Here is a 16,270-nt window from a genome sequence, read left to right as displayed (position 1 = left end):
TTAACAGACTGCATCTCCCGAAATGCTTTAATTTCCATGATGGCCGAATGGTGTAAGCCTGTAGGAAGAGTGAAGGGGGTGTTGTTAGATATCAGTGGGGTTCTGTATGACAGTGGGGAAGGAGGAGGGGTTCCTATCCCCGGCTCAACGGAAGCGGTGAAAAGGTGAGTGTTGAAGCTGCATTGGGAATCTGTTGGCTCGGGGGGCGGGAGGAGGGGAATGTCCCCGGCACTCCGTGACAGATGTTAGGTGACACAGCTTTGGTTCTTTGTCAAAGAACGATCAAACATCGGTGTTGTGAGGGTATTGGATGTACAGCTAACCCTCTTGGGATGGTAAGCTGCCTCCACCTCTTTAATGGTTTATTAGTGAACCATAAATACTGCCCCTGTGGAGCCCCCTGCCCCTGTGAAGCCCCCCGCCCCTGTGAAGCCCCCCCCCCCCCCCCCCCCCTGTGAAGCCCCCCCCCCCCCCCCAACTCCTTCCTGGCTGTAAACAAGGTATTTCTCTAAACTGCACTTTTTGAAATTCAATATCTTTGCTACATTCAGAGATTTCCTTAAATGTCGCCACTCTTCGACTACATATCCAGATGTAAAACCACCTGAACACAAAATGATATTCGCTTCACACTTAGTACTGCAAACTCCCACAACCTAATGTGGTTGAAACTAAAATAACAATCCCAAAGTTTAAACAATTAAATTTGACCCAGCCAATTCCAAACAAATTTGCTACAGTTCATTGAGTTTCAGAAAACTGTGTGACCTAAAGAGTGATAGGGAGCAAAAAGTTCCACAGGGATCCAAATCCAGATTGTTATGCAGTTGGTCATGGATAGTGGGTTCGGACAGGATCAAGTTAGCCTGTGATGACCTCTTTCCTATCCACTATCATCCCCGTCCCCTTCCCCAATAATGCAACACCATTATTTACTTTTAAGCTTGTGGAATTAAACATAGTGATACAGGATTCTGCCTAGCAAGTTTTAAACTATAAATCTGTTTCTGTGCAATGGGAGTAAACACACCACTTATCGATCCTCGAACCATGTAAGCAAAAACTAACGTGAAAAATCCCAACCTGCATCCAAGAAACCCTAAACCACGTGTCCTATTCCCAAAGGTAAAAAGCTGAGAGAGTGGAGTTTCTTTAACTAGAAGGAACTTGCTCTCAGTAACTAGAAATGTCTTCTTCATTCATAAACCTGTTTCATTCCTCTTAATGGACTTCTTATGTCCTCGTCCACAAACATTCAGGTAGTCTGTTCCAGAAGGTGATATTCTGGGAATAAGCATTTCCTGACATCTGGCTTCAGACTTTTCATACATGTCTTATATGCAAATCCTCTAGTTAAAACTAAGAACTCTGTTCTAATAATAATAACCTTTATTATTGTCACAAGTAGGCTTACATTAACACTGCATTGAAGTTACTGTGAAAAGCCACTAGTCACCACATTCCGGCGCCTGTTTGGGTATTCAGAATGTTCAATTCACCTAACAGCACGGCTTTCGGGACTTGTTGGTGGAAACCGGAGCACCAGGAGGAAATCCGCGCAGACACTGGGAGAACGTGCAGGCCCCAGACAGACATTGACCCAAACCAGAATCAAACCTACTGTGCTGTCAACTTCAGATAATTAAGCAATGAAGGTTAGAACTAAAACCTGCTCTTTTACACACTTAGAGAGAAAGAGGGAACTAATGCCCACCACCTGTAAACAATTAACGCAATTAACAAACTCCTGGGTGTGCTGTCATTCTGGTCCCCTTCCCTCCATATCCTCTTCAGAACCTCAAAACCTTCACCATCTGCATGGACTGGAACTGGACACTTTCATGTGTAAATTATATATTATTCATCTACAGTCTAAGTCTAATTTGGATTCTAGCTCCTCAAACTCCCCCAGTAAGACCTCATGCTTTATTCTCACTGTGTTATTGGTTCCTGTGTGGACTGGGACAACTGGATCCTCCCATCCTCGGTATCGTTAATCCTGGCACTGGCAGGCAACACAGCCTTCGCAACCCCCCACCCGACACACACTGTTTGATGACCATGGTGACTTGGTAAGTTTAGTCATGCCACTGCAGACGTTGTCATTCACACAGGCAGCAAGGTCCTCACATCTGTTGGATAAGTACAAAAGCTGAGGTTGCTCCAGCAGTGCACCCTACCTGCTCTGCATGCACATCGTAGGGTCCAGATTGGAGGGACCCAAACACTGACGGTGGGGAGGTGGGTGGTCAAAGCTGGTCTCAGACCAAAGATGCATCATCACCATCTTGAAAGCCTAAAGTTGTTGCTCAATTTGAAATCATACCTGGAAAATAATCCGCATGGGTGGGAGCAGAATCAGTGTGGGAGGAGCCCAGTGCTGAAGATAGGGATTCTTTCAGGGGCCACCCTTGAACTACTGTGAGGCATCAGTGCTAACCACTGCACCACCGTGCTGCCCTCGTGCAAGTTGAACTCGATCAGCAAACCAGATTTCGGAAGCGCCTTTGGTAAGGTGCCACATTTCATGAATGTGTCCAAAGCTCTCTAGCATTGAGATATCAAGCATCTAGGTTGGTATCTTGGTTACCTAGATCTGTGAGTTTGTGCCTCAGCTGCTCGGGTATATCAGTGAAAACCTTGTGGCGCAGACGCAGCTCTAGGGCATGACATTGGCTTTTTGTTTGCAAATGGGAGGTTTTCTCCCATTGACTAGTATTTGTTCATCTCATGCATCTATAGTTCTAGGGAGAAGGAAGATTGAATAATGGAGCCTGTGCTCAATGCTTCCTTATTAATGGCAGTGATCTGATTGAGGAGGAGAAGAAGGGACCGCCCCACCTATCGCAGCTTCGAGAGGAGACCCGGCCTGAGGTCCATGATCCAGGAGGGTCCCACCAATGCCCAGAGGATGAGGAGGTTAGACCCATCCCACAGGGTCTTATGACTTTCCTATCTGGAGTTGAGCAACAGACAATGCTGCAGACGTCTGAATTTGTCAAGACATTTGGTGGATCATGTCTGCCAATTCTGCGGTAGGACCCAAGTCCTCATGGACTGGAAGGACATCCCCTGCCAGTGCTCTTGAAGGTCACCACTGTGCTCAATTTCTTTTGTCTATAGATTATTCCATGGATCCACAGGGGACCTTTGTGGCATTTCACAGTCCAGCACAACAAGGAGGTGACAGATGCCTTCTGTAGTAAGGTTTGCAGCAATCTCAGGTTTCTCAATCGATCGCACATATGTGGCATTGAGAGCTCCATGACAGCAGCTCCTGATGCTCATTAACAGGAAAGGGCGCCACTCCCTAAAGATTCAACTGGTGTGCGATTATCAGAAGCACGTCATGTACATTTGTGCCAAGTGCCCTGGGAGTTCCCAGGACTCAAACCTCCTGAGTCACGCCCAAGTGCCTCACATATTCAAAGGGCCTCAACGATTACAGGGCTGGCCACTTGGGGATAGGGGAATTGCTCAATTCCTGCTCAAATGATGGCTCATGGCACCATGTGTCAACCACTCCGTCACTTGGATGAAAAATGCAACATGGCGCATAAAGCAACATGATCCATCATTGACCAAACCATTTGCATCCTGAAGATGTGCTTCTGATGCTTGGATTGCTCAGTTGGGGCTCTGTAGTACTCTCCACAGAGGGCTCCCCACATCATTGTGGTGTGTTGCGTCCTTCACAACCTGGCTCCTTGGACAGTGAAGGGCAGGAACCTGAATTGGACTCCATGGATGAGACCCTCAGAAGAGTCACTGCGTAACCTCAGGTGCAGTTTTCTTCTTGAACACAGCCATATTGAGACATCTCCTCCACACAGCTGAACTGCAGAGAGTGAATGTATATGCTCGGATGGCATTTAAATACGGTGCTAGAAATTCTACACCATTAGGTAACATCACGGCGGACCAATCAGTATCTGCCCTGCCATGTGATTTGGAGAGCCAATGCATATTTAATGAGCTTCCGAGTATGAAATCATTCACGATTTTCTGCCCTGCTGCTCAGCAGGAAACGCACTGTGAAACCCGCTCGCCACTACACTAAGCCTCAAAAATGGAAAGTTCCACCCAAAGTGTTACAGTCACTCCTCCCATTACCGTGGGATGTCAGCACCTTGGACCTCAGCTTAACAAACTCTAAACTGAGATTCATCAAGATGCAGACACACTGCAGATGTGGTTGTGTGGGATTGCAGGGCTCTCTACAAACTCCAGCATGTTGCAGTGGCACACCACCTGCACTGCCAATCTGATATAACCCTGATTCATTAAATTAATTAATTACTCTATTAAGTTAATCAACATAGCTTATTGCTTTTAACCTTTTAATTAGTTACTTACTGCAAAGTTCTCAGGTTTTACAGTGGTGGTTGGCTCCAGTGGTTCCTGTCCCCCGACCAAACAGTGCTTGGAATCTCATTCCCCCCCCACACAAGGCCCATCACCTGCAAGGCACCAATACCTCACTTGGATCTCTACCCACTGCATCCGGAGTCTTTGTGTATTCCTTCCAGTAAACCATGTGGTATCCCTTTAAACCCCTTGTTTGTGAGCTTTCCATGCGATCAGGGTCCAGCTCCCCTCCCCGCTGCCTTCCATTGTTCCTCTTCTGCATCCACCTGCCTGCCCCTCTGCCATTCCACGCCTTATCCCCCAGCCCACCCTTCCACATTGCCCCCCTTGTCATAATCAGGTCCCAGCTGCCCCCCCCCCCCCCGCCAACCCCCGGCCTTATCTCACACTCCAGACCCAGTCAAACTTTGGCCCTTTGTTATGGTGGTTACATGTATCCCGTAGCTCAGTTTTGTCCCAATAAACACTGGTGTGTAGCACCAGGGGGAAGGAGACCCCTGTACTCCCAATCCCAGGTGCCATATTGAACCAAGTTAAGGATACAGGAGGGCCCATGGGTCCAGCAGCACGGTGCCAGCCATGAAGACCAACTTGGCATGGAGATGGAGGCAGGAACATGTCTGCCCTGGGAAAGTAGTGTTCAGCACATCAGGAGCAGCACAGTACTCTTTGTTGTCCTCACCTCAAAAGTCTTGCCAACTGAGGCCGTCTTGTGCACACCAGTGTTTAGCAATCGGGTTTGACGCCGATGTGATTTTCCGCTCCCGTGATGCATGACTGGAAGGCCTGATTGGTCACCGACAGCCAGCTGTTTTAATGAGAATTCATGGGATGCAAATGGTGTTCATGCCGCAAGTCAGCGGGATGACCGACCCACCGTTGGGAGAATTACAATGTGATTTTATGCTGGCTGGTTTCTGACATTTTGGCAACTGTCACCAAACCTGTCAAGGGCAGGACAGGAGAATTGAGCCCTGAATGTTCATTGCTTCTGTCTACTAATTTACACTAGGTATTTACCGCACCACGGACCACTACAGGTATTCGAGCCATCAAACAGCACCTCCTTACCCTTCTGCTCCAAATTCTCAACTTTCACATTCTGGCAATGTTCTGCGACCACTCTGTGCATGAATAACCGTAATGAATTGTAGAAATAGTTTATCCAATAATAATAGCGCATGTGAGAAAGGGAACACTCATTGCTTAAGATGCTGAAATAAGAAGCTTAATGCTCACATGAGCATTGAAATAGCTTCTCAGTTCCAGCACATAAATCCTGTAGTCCATGTGTGAGTGGTATTGAGTAACCTTCTGATGTGTTTTGAAATTCAACTTTTACTTTTCTAATATTGTAGTAAAAATTATTATTTAATTGGCAACAATTAACAAGTGGATATATTATGCTTGGCAGCACAGTGGGTAGCACTGTTGCTTCACAGCGCCAGGATCCCAGGTTCGATTCCCAGCTTGGGTCACTGTCTGTGTGGAGTCTGCACATTCTCCCCGTGTCTGCGTGGGTTTCCTCCGGGTGCTCCGGTTTATTCCCACAAATCCCGAAAGACGTGCTGTTAGGCGAATTGGACATTCTGAATTCTCCCTCTGTGTACCTGAACAGGCGCCGGAATGTGGCGACTAGGGGCTTTTCACAGTAACTTCATTGCAGTGTTAATGTAAGCCTACTTGTGACAATAAAGATTATTATTATGCTGTATGGCTTCTTTTACAGAAAATCACTGTTTCCCCTGCAGTACCCAGTGTCAACCATGGATCAGTTAGTTGGTTGCACTTTTGTCCCTAGTCAGAAGATCATTAAGGGGAGGTGGTGGTGCAGTGGTATTGTCACTTGATTAGTAATCCAGGGTAATCCTCTGGGCACCCGGGTTCATATTCCACCACAGCATAGCTGAAACCTCCACTATCAACATCCTGGGGGTTACCATTGACCAGAAACTGGACTGGACTAGCCAGGTAAATACTGTGGCTTCAAGAGCAGGTCAAAGGCTAGGACTCGTGCAGTGAGTGCCTCACCCCTTGATTCCCCAATGCTTGTTCAGGATCTACAAGGCACAAGTCAGAAGTGTAATGGAATACTCTCCACTTGCCTGGATGAGTGCACCTCCAACAACACGGGGAGCTCAACACGACCCAAGACAAAGCATCCTGTTTGATTGGCACCCCTTCCACAAACATTCAATCCCTCCACCACTGATAAAGTGACAGCCGTGTGTGCCATCTACAAGGTTCCTTACGCAGCATCTTCCAAACCCATGAACACTAACATCTAGAAGGGCAAGAGCAGCAGATACCTGGGACCCCCACCACCTGGAGTTACTTCTCTAAGTCAATCATCACCTTGACTTCGGAAATATATTACCGTTCCTTCACTGGCGCTGGGTCAAAATCTTAGAATTCCCTCCCTAACAGCATAGTGGGTGTACCTACACCTCCGATATTGCAGTAGCTCAAGAAGGTAGCTCAACGCCACCTTTTCAAAGGAAACTAGGAATGTGCGATAAAGGTTGGTCTGGCCAGCGACGCCTACATCCCGTAAATGAATTAAAAAAATTAAGTCACTCCAGAAACCTGAACACAAATCGAGGCTTATTAATATTCCAGTGTAATATTATTATTGTCACAAGTAGGCTTACATTAACACTGCAATGAAATTACTGTGAAAATCCCCGAGTCACCACACCCCAGCTCCTGTTCGGGTACACTGAGGGAGAATTCAGAATGTCCAATTCACCTAACAAGCACGTCTTTTGGGACTTGTGGGAGGAAACCGGGGCAACTGGAGGAAACCCATGCAGACACAGGGAGAACGTGCAGATTCCGCACAGACAAGCCAGGAATCAAACCCAGGTCCCTGGTGTTGCTCTCTTTGGTTGGCTCTGAATATGGCGGTCAATATGGTCGCCTTCCTTAATTCTAATTACGTTTGCTCTTGAGTCGCCAGGTATCTTTCGATACCGCCACAAGGTTCAAAACCGAATACTGATCAAAGACTCGATACACCAGTTAATTAGTTCAAAGTCAATGCTTATTTATTTACACACACAGTTAATATCTACTCATGCACAAATACTACAGACTAAACTATCACTACTGCGAAAGCCTATACTTCGCTTCGGACGCCCACTCAGTCAGAGGAACAATGGCCGTTGTTCGGTTCTGAGGTTGCTGGGGTCGAACTCGTAAAGGGGTCTAGACAGCTAAGGTTGTCTGTCTGGTAGCGTGCATTGACCTTGGACTTACTTGCTTCTGGTGCAGCTGGTGGACAAGCCTCTCCTCGGTGAGAGCCGGGTCCAAGAGAACGATTCTCTCTTGGGGGCTCCTTCTTATACCCCAAAGGGGCTTCGCGCTCTTTTGGGCGGGCCTTGAACTTGGCCCCAATCAATTGGGCCGTTTCTTGATCATTCCTATTGATTTCATCCAATAAAGGGGTGGGTGCCCTGCTGGCTGGGCGTGTCCTAGGTGGCCGTTGGCCTGCTTTGTTCGGGTATCTTCTGGCGCCGGGGTGTCTGCCTTAGTATCGGTTACTCAAATGTTACTCTTTTGTTCCTGGAGATGGGCCATTAGTATGCTAATGGGCCTACAGTGTTGGTCTTGTCTGGGAGCTGCGGCTCCAATATGCAGACAAACACTGAACTGCTTGTTTTCTCAGTATTGTCCATTTTCCCTGCAACCTTTGCAAAGTGTCCATTTTGTAATCGGGAAGTGGCCATCCCAGATGGCTGCACACCCTCCTTGTGATCCTCAACGCGAAGCGTGAAGGATCACATTACCGTGTTGTCTTCGTTCTCTGACCAAGCGGAGCACCCATGAGCACTTCACGGGCTCTACACTGCCCTATCCTATGAATCTCAATTTTTACCTAAAATCATTTTACATACATACATCATTATAAAATTCTACGGGGCACTATGACATTCAGGCATGCATTACAAAATAAAGAAAATGGAACCTCTAACTATCCTAAATAAACTATCCTCACTTAACCAATCAAAAATAATCTACAACACTTTAAACTGTACAAATAGCGGCAACACAAGCCTCTCTGGCTTGGCAGTCAAGCGCAGAGGTTTACATTTCTTTATTGAACGAACAAAACACACACAAAGAAAAACGGATGCACTGTAATTCACTTAAAGGGTTTGGGGGGTTTGTTGGAGTCTGAAAATAGGGGACCTAAACATGTATGCCGGGGTGCGAGAGCAGGAGGCTCTCCTTCGCCATTTTCTGAATCTTAAGTGTCTGCAGAGTATCACCAGTACTAAGAGTGCTTCTACGATATAAGATAGTAAATACCAGGTGATAAACTTGTCATACCAGGTCAGGGTATCGGTACCTGTCTTGGGGGTAACTTTCTCGGGGTTAACTATCTCGGGGTTAACTACCTCGCGGTACAGTTTATGGCAGGGGTGGGAATCATTCACGGCCTGTGTGGTAGGGGTCAGGGGGGGTAGTGACCGCGCGCAAGTGAACGGATCCCGCTAAGGTCCAGGTGAAAAACATGACGGTTGTCTTCATCTTTCCTTTTGTCGGTCTTTTTCTTCCTCTGGGGTTCCTGAGGTTCCGGAGTTTTGTGGACACAAGCATAATATCTGTTATTATCTTGCTTAAGATCTTGTATGTCTGTCTGTCTGTCCTTTGTTGCCAATTACCCATTATGATTGGTCACCATCTGTGACTCCCTCATTTAAAAAAAAACGAATATTTGGACAAGACATCCGAGAAAACTACTGACACAGTGCGAGCCGTCTCGCAGCCTGTGCGATCTACCATCCTAGTGTTTGAGGATGTAAATAGCATACCGAAGCAACCCAAGGGTCGCCAGAAACGAACAAAAGAATTTCGAACTGAAAGTGCCAAAATGGGGTGCGTATGGGCCACGGCGGGTAAGAAATGGGTGGAATCCCCGGGTAGGATGGTGATCAGTGCCGTTTGTGCTCTACCCGAGCATAGCTGACCAGAGGGGGCGTCCTCAGGCAGGGCGGGGACCAGTGCCGTTTCTCCACTGCCTGAGCGACTGGCAAGAACGGGTAAGAATGTGGTCGTCGTGGGGGCTGCCTCTCGTGATTACCTGCAAATCAGGAGAGCAGTTATGATTGGTGTCTGCCGACAAACTAGTTCCTCTGAACGGTTATCTGTTGACAAACTTGTTCCATTAACAGCCATTGGGCGTCAAAAGGGTAGTGGCGTGGGGCCATGTAACTTTTAAATTCACAAACAACATATAACATGTATATTAAACGAACAAACGTACAACAAACATGGTGCAGGTTCCATCAGAAAGGACACCGTAACTCTCCATCGGTTCCTTTTTACCATCATGTGGACACCTCATTGCTCAGTAGCGACCAGAATCGCAAAGGGATTTGTTTGGTGGGAGTCAGACTCTATGTCATCATCTTCTCCCGGCTGCCATACTTGTGACTGGAGTAGTTTGGCTAAAGCTGCTTGGGGCAAATGGGGTCCATCTCATCATTCCGGATGAGCCTGAACGAATTGTCTCGGTGCCAGAATTGTGTGTCGAGGTTGGAGCTACTAGGTTTTAATCCGTAATCATCAGGCGGTGAGTCTGGGTCAGGGGCCTTGATGTACGTGATTTCGAAGGGGTCACTGGAATCATGCTCGGATTCGCTGGGAGTGGGGCCTGGTGAAGGGGTATAATCATAACGTGGTGTGCTGGTGCTGTCGTCATTGCTATCGTTATCACTGTCGCTGTCGCTGCTGGTTGAAGGAAGGGAGAGCCGGAATCGTGCCCCTGGGGGTGGAGTTGAAGATGTGTCTGAGGATGGGCTGGACTGGCTGGGGGAGGGTAGGAATGCGTCATCTGTGGGCGGGGCATACTCATCTGATGCTGCGCGCGAGATGTGGTGTGCATGGTTGTTCTGCGAGCCATAAACCTTAAGCTGGTTCATATGAAACCACGCAGACTTGCCATTGGGGTATGTGATCTTGTATACAGAGGGGCTGAATTTGTCAGAGATGGAGTATGGTCCGGAATATTTTGGGGAAAGGAATAAACTGGGCTTGTATAGGGAAAGCATCACTTGTTGCCCTACTACAAACCCGGTGGCATGTACCGTTTTATCGAAACAAGCTTTGCTTTGTTTCCTCCTGGTCCCAAGTGTCTCAGCTGCTGCGGGCTGGGCTGCATTTATATTCTCAATAAGCTGCTGTACAGCATTTTCATGCGTGAGGGCAGTGACTGCGGGGCTGGCCAAATCCAGTCCTAATAAAAACCCTGTCCTTTCAAGTTGCGTCCGGGCATGAGAGTGTGGGGGGTGTATCCTGTGGACGTGGATACCGTGTTTCGTAAGAACATTAAAGCAAATGGGAGAACTGAATCCCAGATGCTGTTGTTCTGTTGCACCATTTTCCTGAGAGTGGCTTTTAGAGTTCTGTTCATCCTCTCTACAATAACGCTTGACTGGGGGTGGTATGCTATATGAAACTTCTGCCTAATGCCGAAAATTGTGAGGACGTTTTTCATTACTCGTCCTATAAAATGGGAGCCTTGATTGGACTCTTTAACTGGGGTTGGTTTAGCACAGGGATAAATCGCTGGCTTTGAAAGCAGACCAAGGCAGGCCAGCAGCACGGTTCAATTCCCGTACCAGCCTCCCCGAACAGGCGCCGGAATATGGCGACTAGGGGTTTTCACAGTAACTTCATTTGAAGCTTACTTGTGACAATAAGCGATTTTCATTTCATACCGCGTGGGAGGCCCCATCTTGTAAAGATGTGCTGGGTTCGGATTTTAGCTGTTGTTTTCGCCGTATTCGTTCTGGATGGGAAAGCTTCTACCCATTTTGTAAAGGTGTCGATGACCACCAACACATACTTAAAACCATTTCTGCAGGGGGGTAGGGGTCCTATGTAATCTATCTGCAAATTCGTCCAGGGGCCATTAACGGGGCGGGTGTGACTAAGTTGAGCCTTTTGTGCATATCTGTCCGGATTGTTCTGGGCACAGATCAAGCAATTTTCAATGTAATGGGTTACTTCGGCTTTTAAATCAGGCCACCAGCAGAGAGGTCTGAGGTGGGTTAGGGTGGGTTCAATGCCTTGGTGTCCATGATTGTCATGGAACTGACAACTGACAAACAATATGGTTCCTGTCCTGGCTGGGAACAACATAAATGCCGTCTTTCAAAATCACACCGTCATGTGTGGTTATTGCATTCTTAAACCTATCGTACGGGGCTGGGAAGATTCCTTTTAAAACCTCCCTGAGTTTTTCATCTTCCTTTTGGGCTTTCGCTAGATCCTGAATGTTGGTCTGTGAGACCTGAACCGCGTGTACTGGGGCACTTTCGGGGGGGGGGTTTCCAAAAGTAACCATGTCTGGAACCTGCCTTTGCTAGGGCGTCTGCTTTAACGTTACCGGGGGGGGGGGGAACGGGGATGACTGCGAACCTTAATAATGCCGTATTTCCTATCTTTAGCTGTCTGGGATATGCCGGAGTAATGGGGCTGAGGGTAGGGACTTTCCGTCTGCGGAAACCAATCCTTTGGTTTCCCACAGGGGTAGGAATTCTGTTAAACCATTACAGACATATAAACTGTCCGAATATATGTCTGCTGGGGTCGGAAACGAGTCGGGGTGATCAACAATGTAAGCTATGGCTGCCAGTTCTGCTGCTGCGAGCCTAGATATCCTGGCAACTTTAATGAAATCTCTTCAAGGGCGCATCCCTGCATGTCCTCTACATAAATGCCGCAACCGGTGATTCTCTTTCCATTCAAAACTGTGGAGGAGCCATCCACATAAATTTTCAGGGGTGCGCATGTGTCTGTGGCCTGGGGTCTCTGAGGTGTATTACCTGCTTTCCTGGGAGCTGACTTAGGTATAAATGGGCCTGAATTATGGTTTGTGGTGATGATCGCGCACTCATATGGGGCACCTGCATATTGCAAATTGTCAGCTAGGAAAGTGTGGGTCTTGGTTCTTTTAACTGTAATGTCCCGTCCCTGTAAAAGAAGGGTCCAGCGGGCTGCGCGGATTTGGCTGACTGTGCCATCTTTAAGTCGACCGTCTAATAATAGCTGTGTTGGGGTGTGTTCAGTGAGAATGGTGATGGGGTTGTGTCCTGTAATGTAGACGAAGTACTGTACTTCCCAAAAAACTGCGAGCAGGTGCCTTTCGCGGGTAGAAAATCCTTGCTCGACAGGATCTAACACGCGTGAGGCATATGTCATGGGGCGTAATTGGTCATGGCGTTCCTGGAGGAGCACGGCCGAAAGGGTTCGGTCGGTGCTTGCAACTTCAATTGCATATGGGGAAAGTGGATCTGGGACCTGTAATGCCCGGGCTGTGCTGAGGGCTCTCTTTAAAGCATCCAAGGCATCCGTGTGCTGTGGAAGCCATTCCCAAGGTGCCTGGTTCTTGAGAAGGCCGGATAGGGGCGGTGCTTTTGTGGCGAAACCGTCGATATGGTTTCTGCAGTAGCCAACCAGTCCTAGAAATAACCGGAGGGCTGAGACATTATGGGGAAGGGGCAATTTGACGATTGAGTCAAATCTCTTTTGCTCGATCTCGTGTTTACCATGAGTGATTACTGTACCCAAGTAAATCACTTTTTCCTGCAAAATCTGGGCCTTCTTGGGGTTGACTTTACATCCAATCTGCTTTAGGAGTCCTAGTAGTTCGGCGAGAAGCGAAATGTGCTCTCCCTTTGTGTCTGTCTGTAGTAGCAAGTCATCTACATACTGGACCAGACAATCGGGTCGGGGAAATTTTGCTAATTCATTTGCCAGCTGTCGGTGGAAAATGGAGGGGGATTTGTGGAAGGCATGTCCACGTATATTGTTGTCACGGGAATGTGAATGTGAATTTGTATTGGCACGCTTTATCCAATGGAATGGACCAAAAGCCGTTGCTAATGTCCAAAACCGAATTTTTTTTTGACTGGAGTCCCTGTTTGAGCATGGCCTCGGGACTCGTGGCTACGGTGGGGGCTGCTACTGGGGTTACTTTGTTCAGTTCCCGGTAATCAGTGGTCAGTCGCCATGATCCATCGGGTTTCCTGACGTGCCAAATTGGTGAGTTATTCGTGGAGGCTACTGATCTGAGTACGCCTTGATCCAACAGACTCTGTATTACCTTTGAGATTTTTCCCTCTGCCTCTTGGGGAAAACTGTACTGCTTTTGGGGTCTGGGGTCGGAACCTGTAATGTTCACTAAGCCAGCTATCTTGCCACAGTCGTGCTTGTGCTGTGCAAACGCTGCTTTGTGTTGCTGCAGGACTTCCCTTCACTAATGGCTCGAGGGTCGAACCAGAAGTCTCCTACTGTGAGCATGGCGTGGGCTCATGCTGCCTTTGCCATTCTCCATACACATTTATTTACCGGATCAAATGAGAGGTTGTGGGAGCTCATAAAGTCGATTCCTAGGACGTGTTCAGCTGTCTGGGGTAGATCGACCAAAACTACGGGGTGTTTAGTCGTAATGTTCCCTATTTGTATCGCTACAGGGGCTGTGGTGTGTCCTTGTTGTAAATGACCTGTAAAGCCGCTGAGTGTGATGGTGTCTGTTGTGGGCCGCGTGTCTCGTTGAAACATCGTGGAGGAATTGAGCGCGGTGCGGGACCCTCCTGTGCCCCAAAGAAATTCTATGGGGTGTCCCCGGACTTTGCCTGCTACTACCGGTCTACCGGACTTGTCCCAAAGGGTGTCGCAGACCCAAGTTGGGGAGCCCGAACACAGTCAGTCGGTGCCGTTCATGTCTGGGTTCTCTGAACGGGCGCTAATGCTATGGGTTGGCTTTGCCCTATTATTTAGGGTGCCTGTCTGTTGGTTTTTCAGCTGCTATTGGGGCGTGTTGTACTCTCGTGCATAGTGTCCTAATTGTCCACAGTTGTAGCATTCCCTGGATTTAGGCTGCGGTGGGCTGTTCCTGCCCTCATTTACCCATGCGGGGTTCTGGTGCGTCCTAACTGGATGCATGTTTGCCTGCTCTTCCTCTGGTTTTGCAAATGCGGTTTTGCCTTGGACGGATTGTTCCCAAGGGCGGGACAATCTTTTCAAAACCCATTTCTCGTTGTGGGTCTCGTCTGAGGGGTTGTAATTTGCGCAAGCTCTCTGTCCTTCCTCTGTCGCATGAGAGACTAGGATTCGAGTCCATTTGGCCATATTATCCGCAGACAAATGGGTGCGGGCTAACTCTCCAAATACTGCTGTGAAATGTATCCACAAGCGTCCAGCAAACGCTGTGGGGTGCTCTGTTTTCTTTTGTCTACACTTGTTTAGGCCTTCTGTTATAGCCGATCGCATCCAGGATCGCTGTGTGTATTTCTTGGAGTGTGCCTCCTCCTACATTCTGTGGGTCGGGAAGGGCTGCCACGACTGAAGGGTCGAGGCTTAAAACTGTGAGCTTTACTTGCTCCTTTTCGTCCAGGCCGTTACATGGTAGCCTGCTGTTTAACTCTAGCGAAAACCTGGTGGGGGTCTGATGTGGGAAGGAACGGTGTAATTTTTCCACACGGGTCCTGTAATTGGGTCACGGTTAACGGGGTTGTATATAGGAAATCTGCGTTTCCTTCTGCTGCGGCCCTGCGGTGTGTGGTTATAGGGTTCATGGGGGGGGGTGTTCTGCATGTTCAGTCGGGGGTTGGGGTGCTTTCCTTTACTGGGGTTTTTCTTGCGTACATGTCCCATGTACGTATCTGTGGGCAGTTTCATTTAACTCCTGCCAATTGGGGCCGTTTTCCTGGTCTAACTGGGGTCCAAACGTACTTTGAAACCCATTCTGGACAGAAAGCAGAGATTGCAATTCTGCAATTTGCTTCCGGCACTTTGCGTGATCTACGGTGCTCTGCCTTTGTTCCGTCGTGGTAGTGTGGAGCGATCGTAGGGCTGCTTTTAAATCATTGCGCTGTTTCTGCAATTGCTCTACCTGTTGCTCGGTTTCTTGTCTTACCAGACTGCGCGTTGTGTGTTCTGGTAGGCCTTATCGTACTGTGTCTGAAAACTACTGAAATGGGCGAGACAAGACTGGTGTGCCCACTTGGCATCATTCACCTCTCTGTCCCTCACTGCTAACTGTTCTCTTAAATCTTTATTCTCCTTCTCACATTCGCTCACATCTCCCTCACTATTTCTGTCTCTCTCCTCAATCTCTCTACGGAGTGTCCTAACGACCTCCTCTGTGCCTCGCAATTGTGCCAAGCAGGACACGATTGCCATCGGCTTGCGAGCTTTCCCTAAGCTCTTCTTGTGGATCTCTGACAGGTTCTCCCATCAAGTATGTCCTATACTCCCGGGACCTGCCTCGTCATTGGTGCAGAATTCACCTTTGAGATATTTTCTGATCTCTTCTTCCCATACAAAATACTGTCCTACTCTACTGGTCGCTGCGACCTCAAATTCTTGGGGTTCATAAGGTATTCCATTGCTTTCATTGCCATTTTCTGTCTATCTCTGGGTTCTCGACTGAATTTGGAACAGGGGGTGATAAAGTGGTGATGTAAACATGGGTACGGCTTACGCTATTTTCCGGCCTACAAAACTCCTGACAGTTTTACGCAACAAAACCTCTTAGGTTTACCTTATAGTACGCATGCATTAACACACTTCTGAATCTTGGAGGTTTGATCAGTATCGTTCTCACACTTGTGGTTTTTCTGTTACCTATTGGATTCCAATTCAAATTTGGGTTCTCTCGGAGTGACTAGGCCACTTCTAGGTCGAGTCCCATCAGAGGTCGCCTGTAAATGTTGCTATATTTATTTGGTTAAGAATATGGCGGTCAATATGGTCGCCTTCCTTAATTCTAATTATGTTTGCTCTAGAGTCGCCAGGTATCTTTCGATACCGCCACAAGGTTCAAAACCGAATACTGATCAAAGACTCGATACACCAGTTAGTTAGTTCAAAGTCAATGCTTATTTAT

At 47.9% G+C, this 16,270-nt stretch overlaps 1 protein-coding gene across 2 annotated transcripts in view; it reads left to right on the top strand.

Moving 5' to 3' along the window:
* The window catches only part of lhpp (phospholysine phosphohistidine inorganic pyrophosphate phosphatase), a 228,782-nt gene continuing 212,512 nt past the window's right edge, over nt 1–16,270 (top strand). Inside the window, exon 1 of one of the 2 annotated variants that reach the window (XM_072479263.1) lies at nt 1–164. In XM_072479263.1, coding sequence (XP_072335364.1) covers nt 37–164 — 128 coding nt within the window. In that variant the 5' untranslated portion in view covers nt 1–36. The remainder of the gene's footprint in view (nt 165–16,270) is intronic. The other variant, XM_072479264.1, reaches the window with a different exon arrangement.

Source organism: Scyliorhinus torazame, chromosome 16, assembly GCF_047496885.1.
Source record: "Scyliorhinus torazame isolate Kashiwa2021f chromosome 16, sScyTor2.1, whole genome shotgun sequence".
Taxonomy (NCBI): Eukaryota; Metazoa; Chordata; class Chondrichthyes; order Carcharhiniformes; family Scyliorhinidae; genus Scyliorhinus; species Scyliorhinus torazame.
This window is presented reverse-complemented; position numbering and strand designations above follow the sequence as displayed.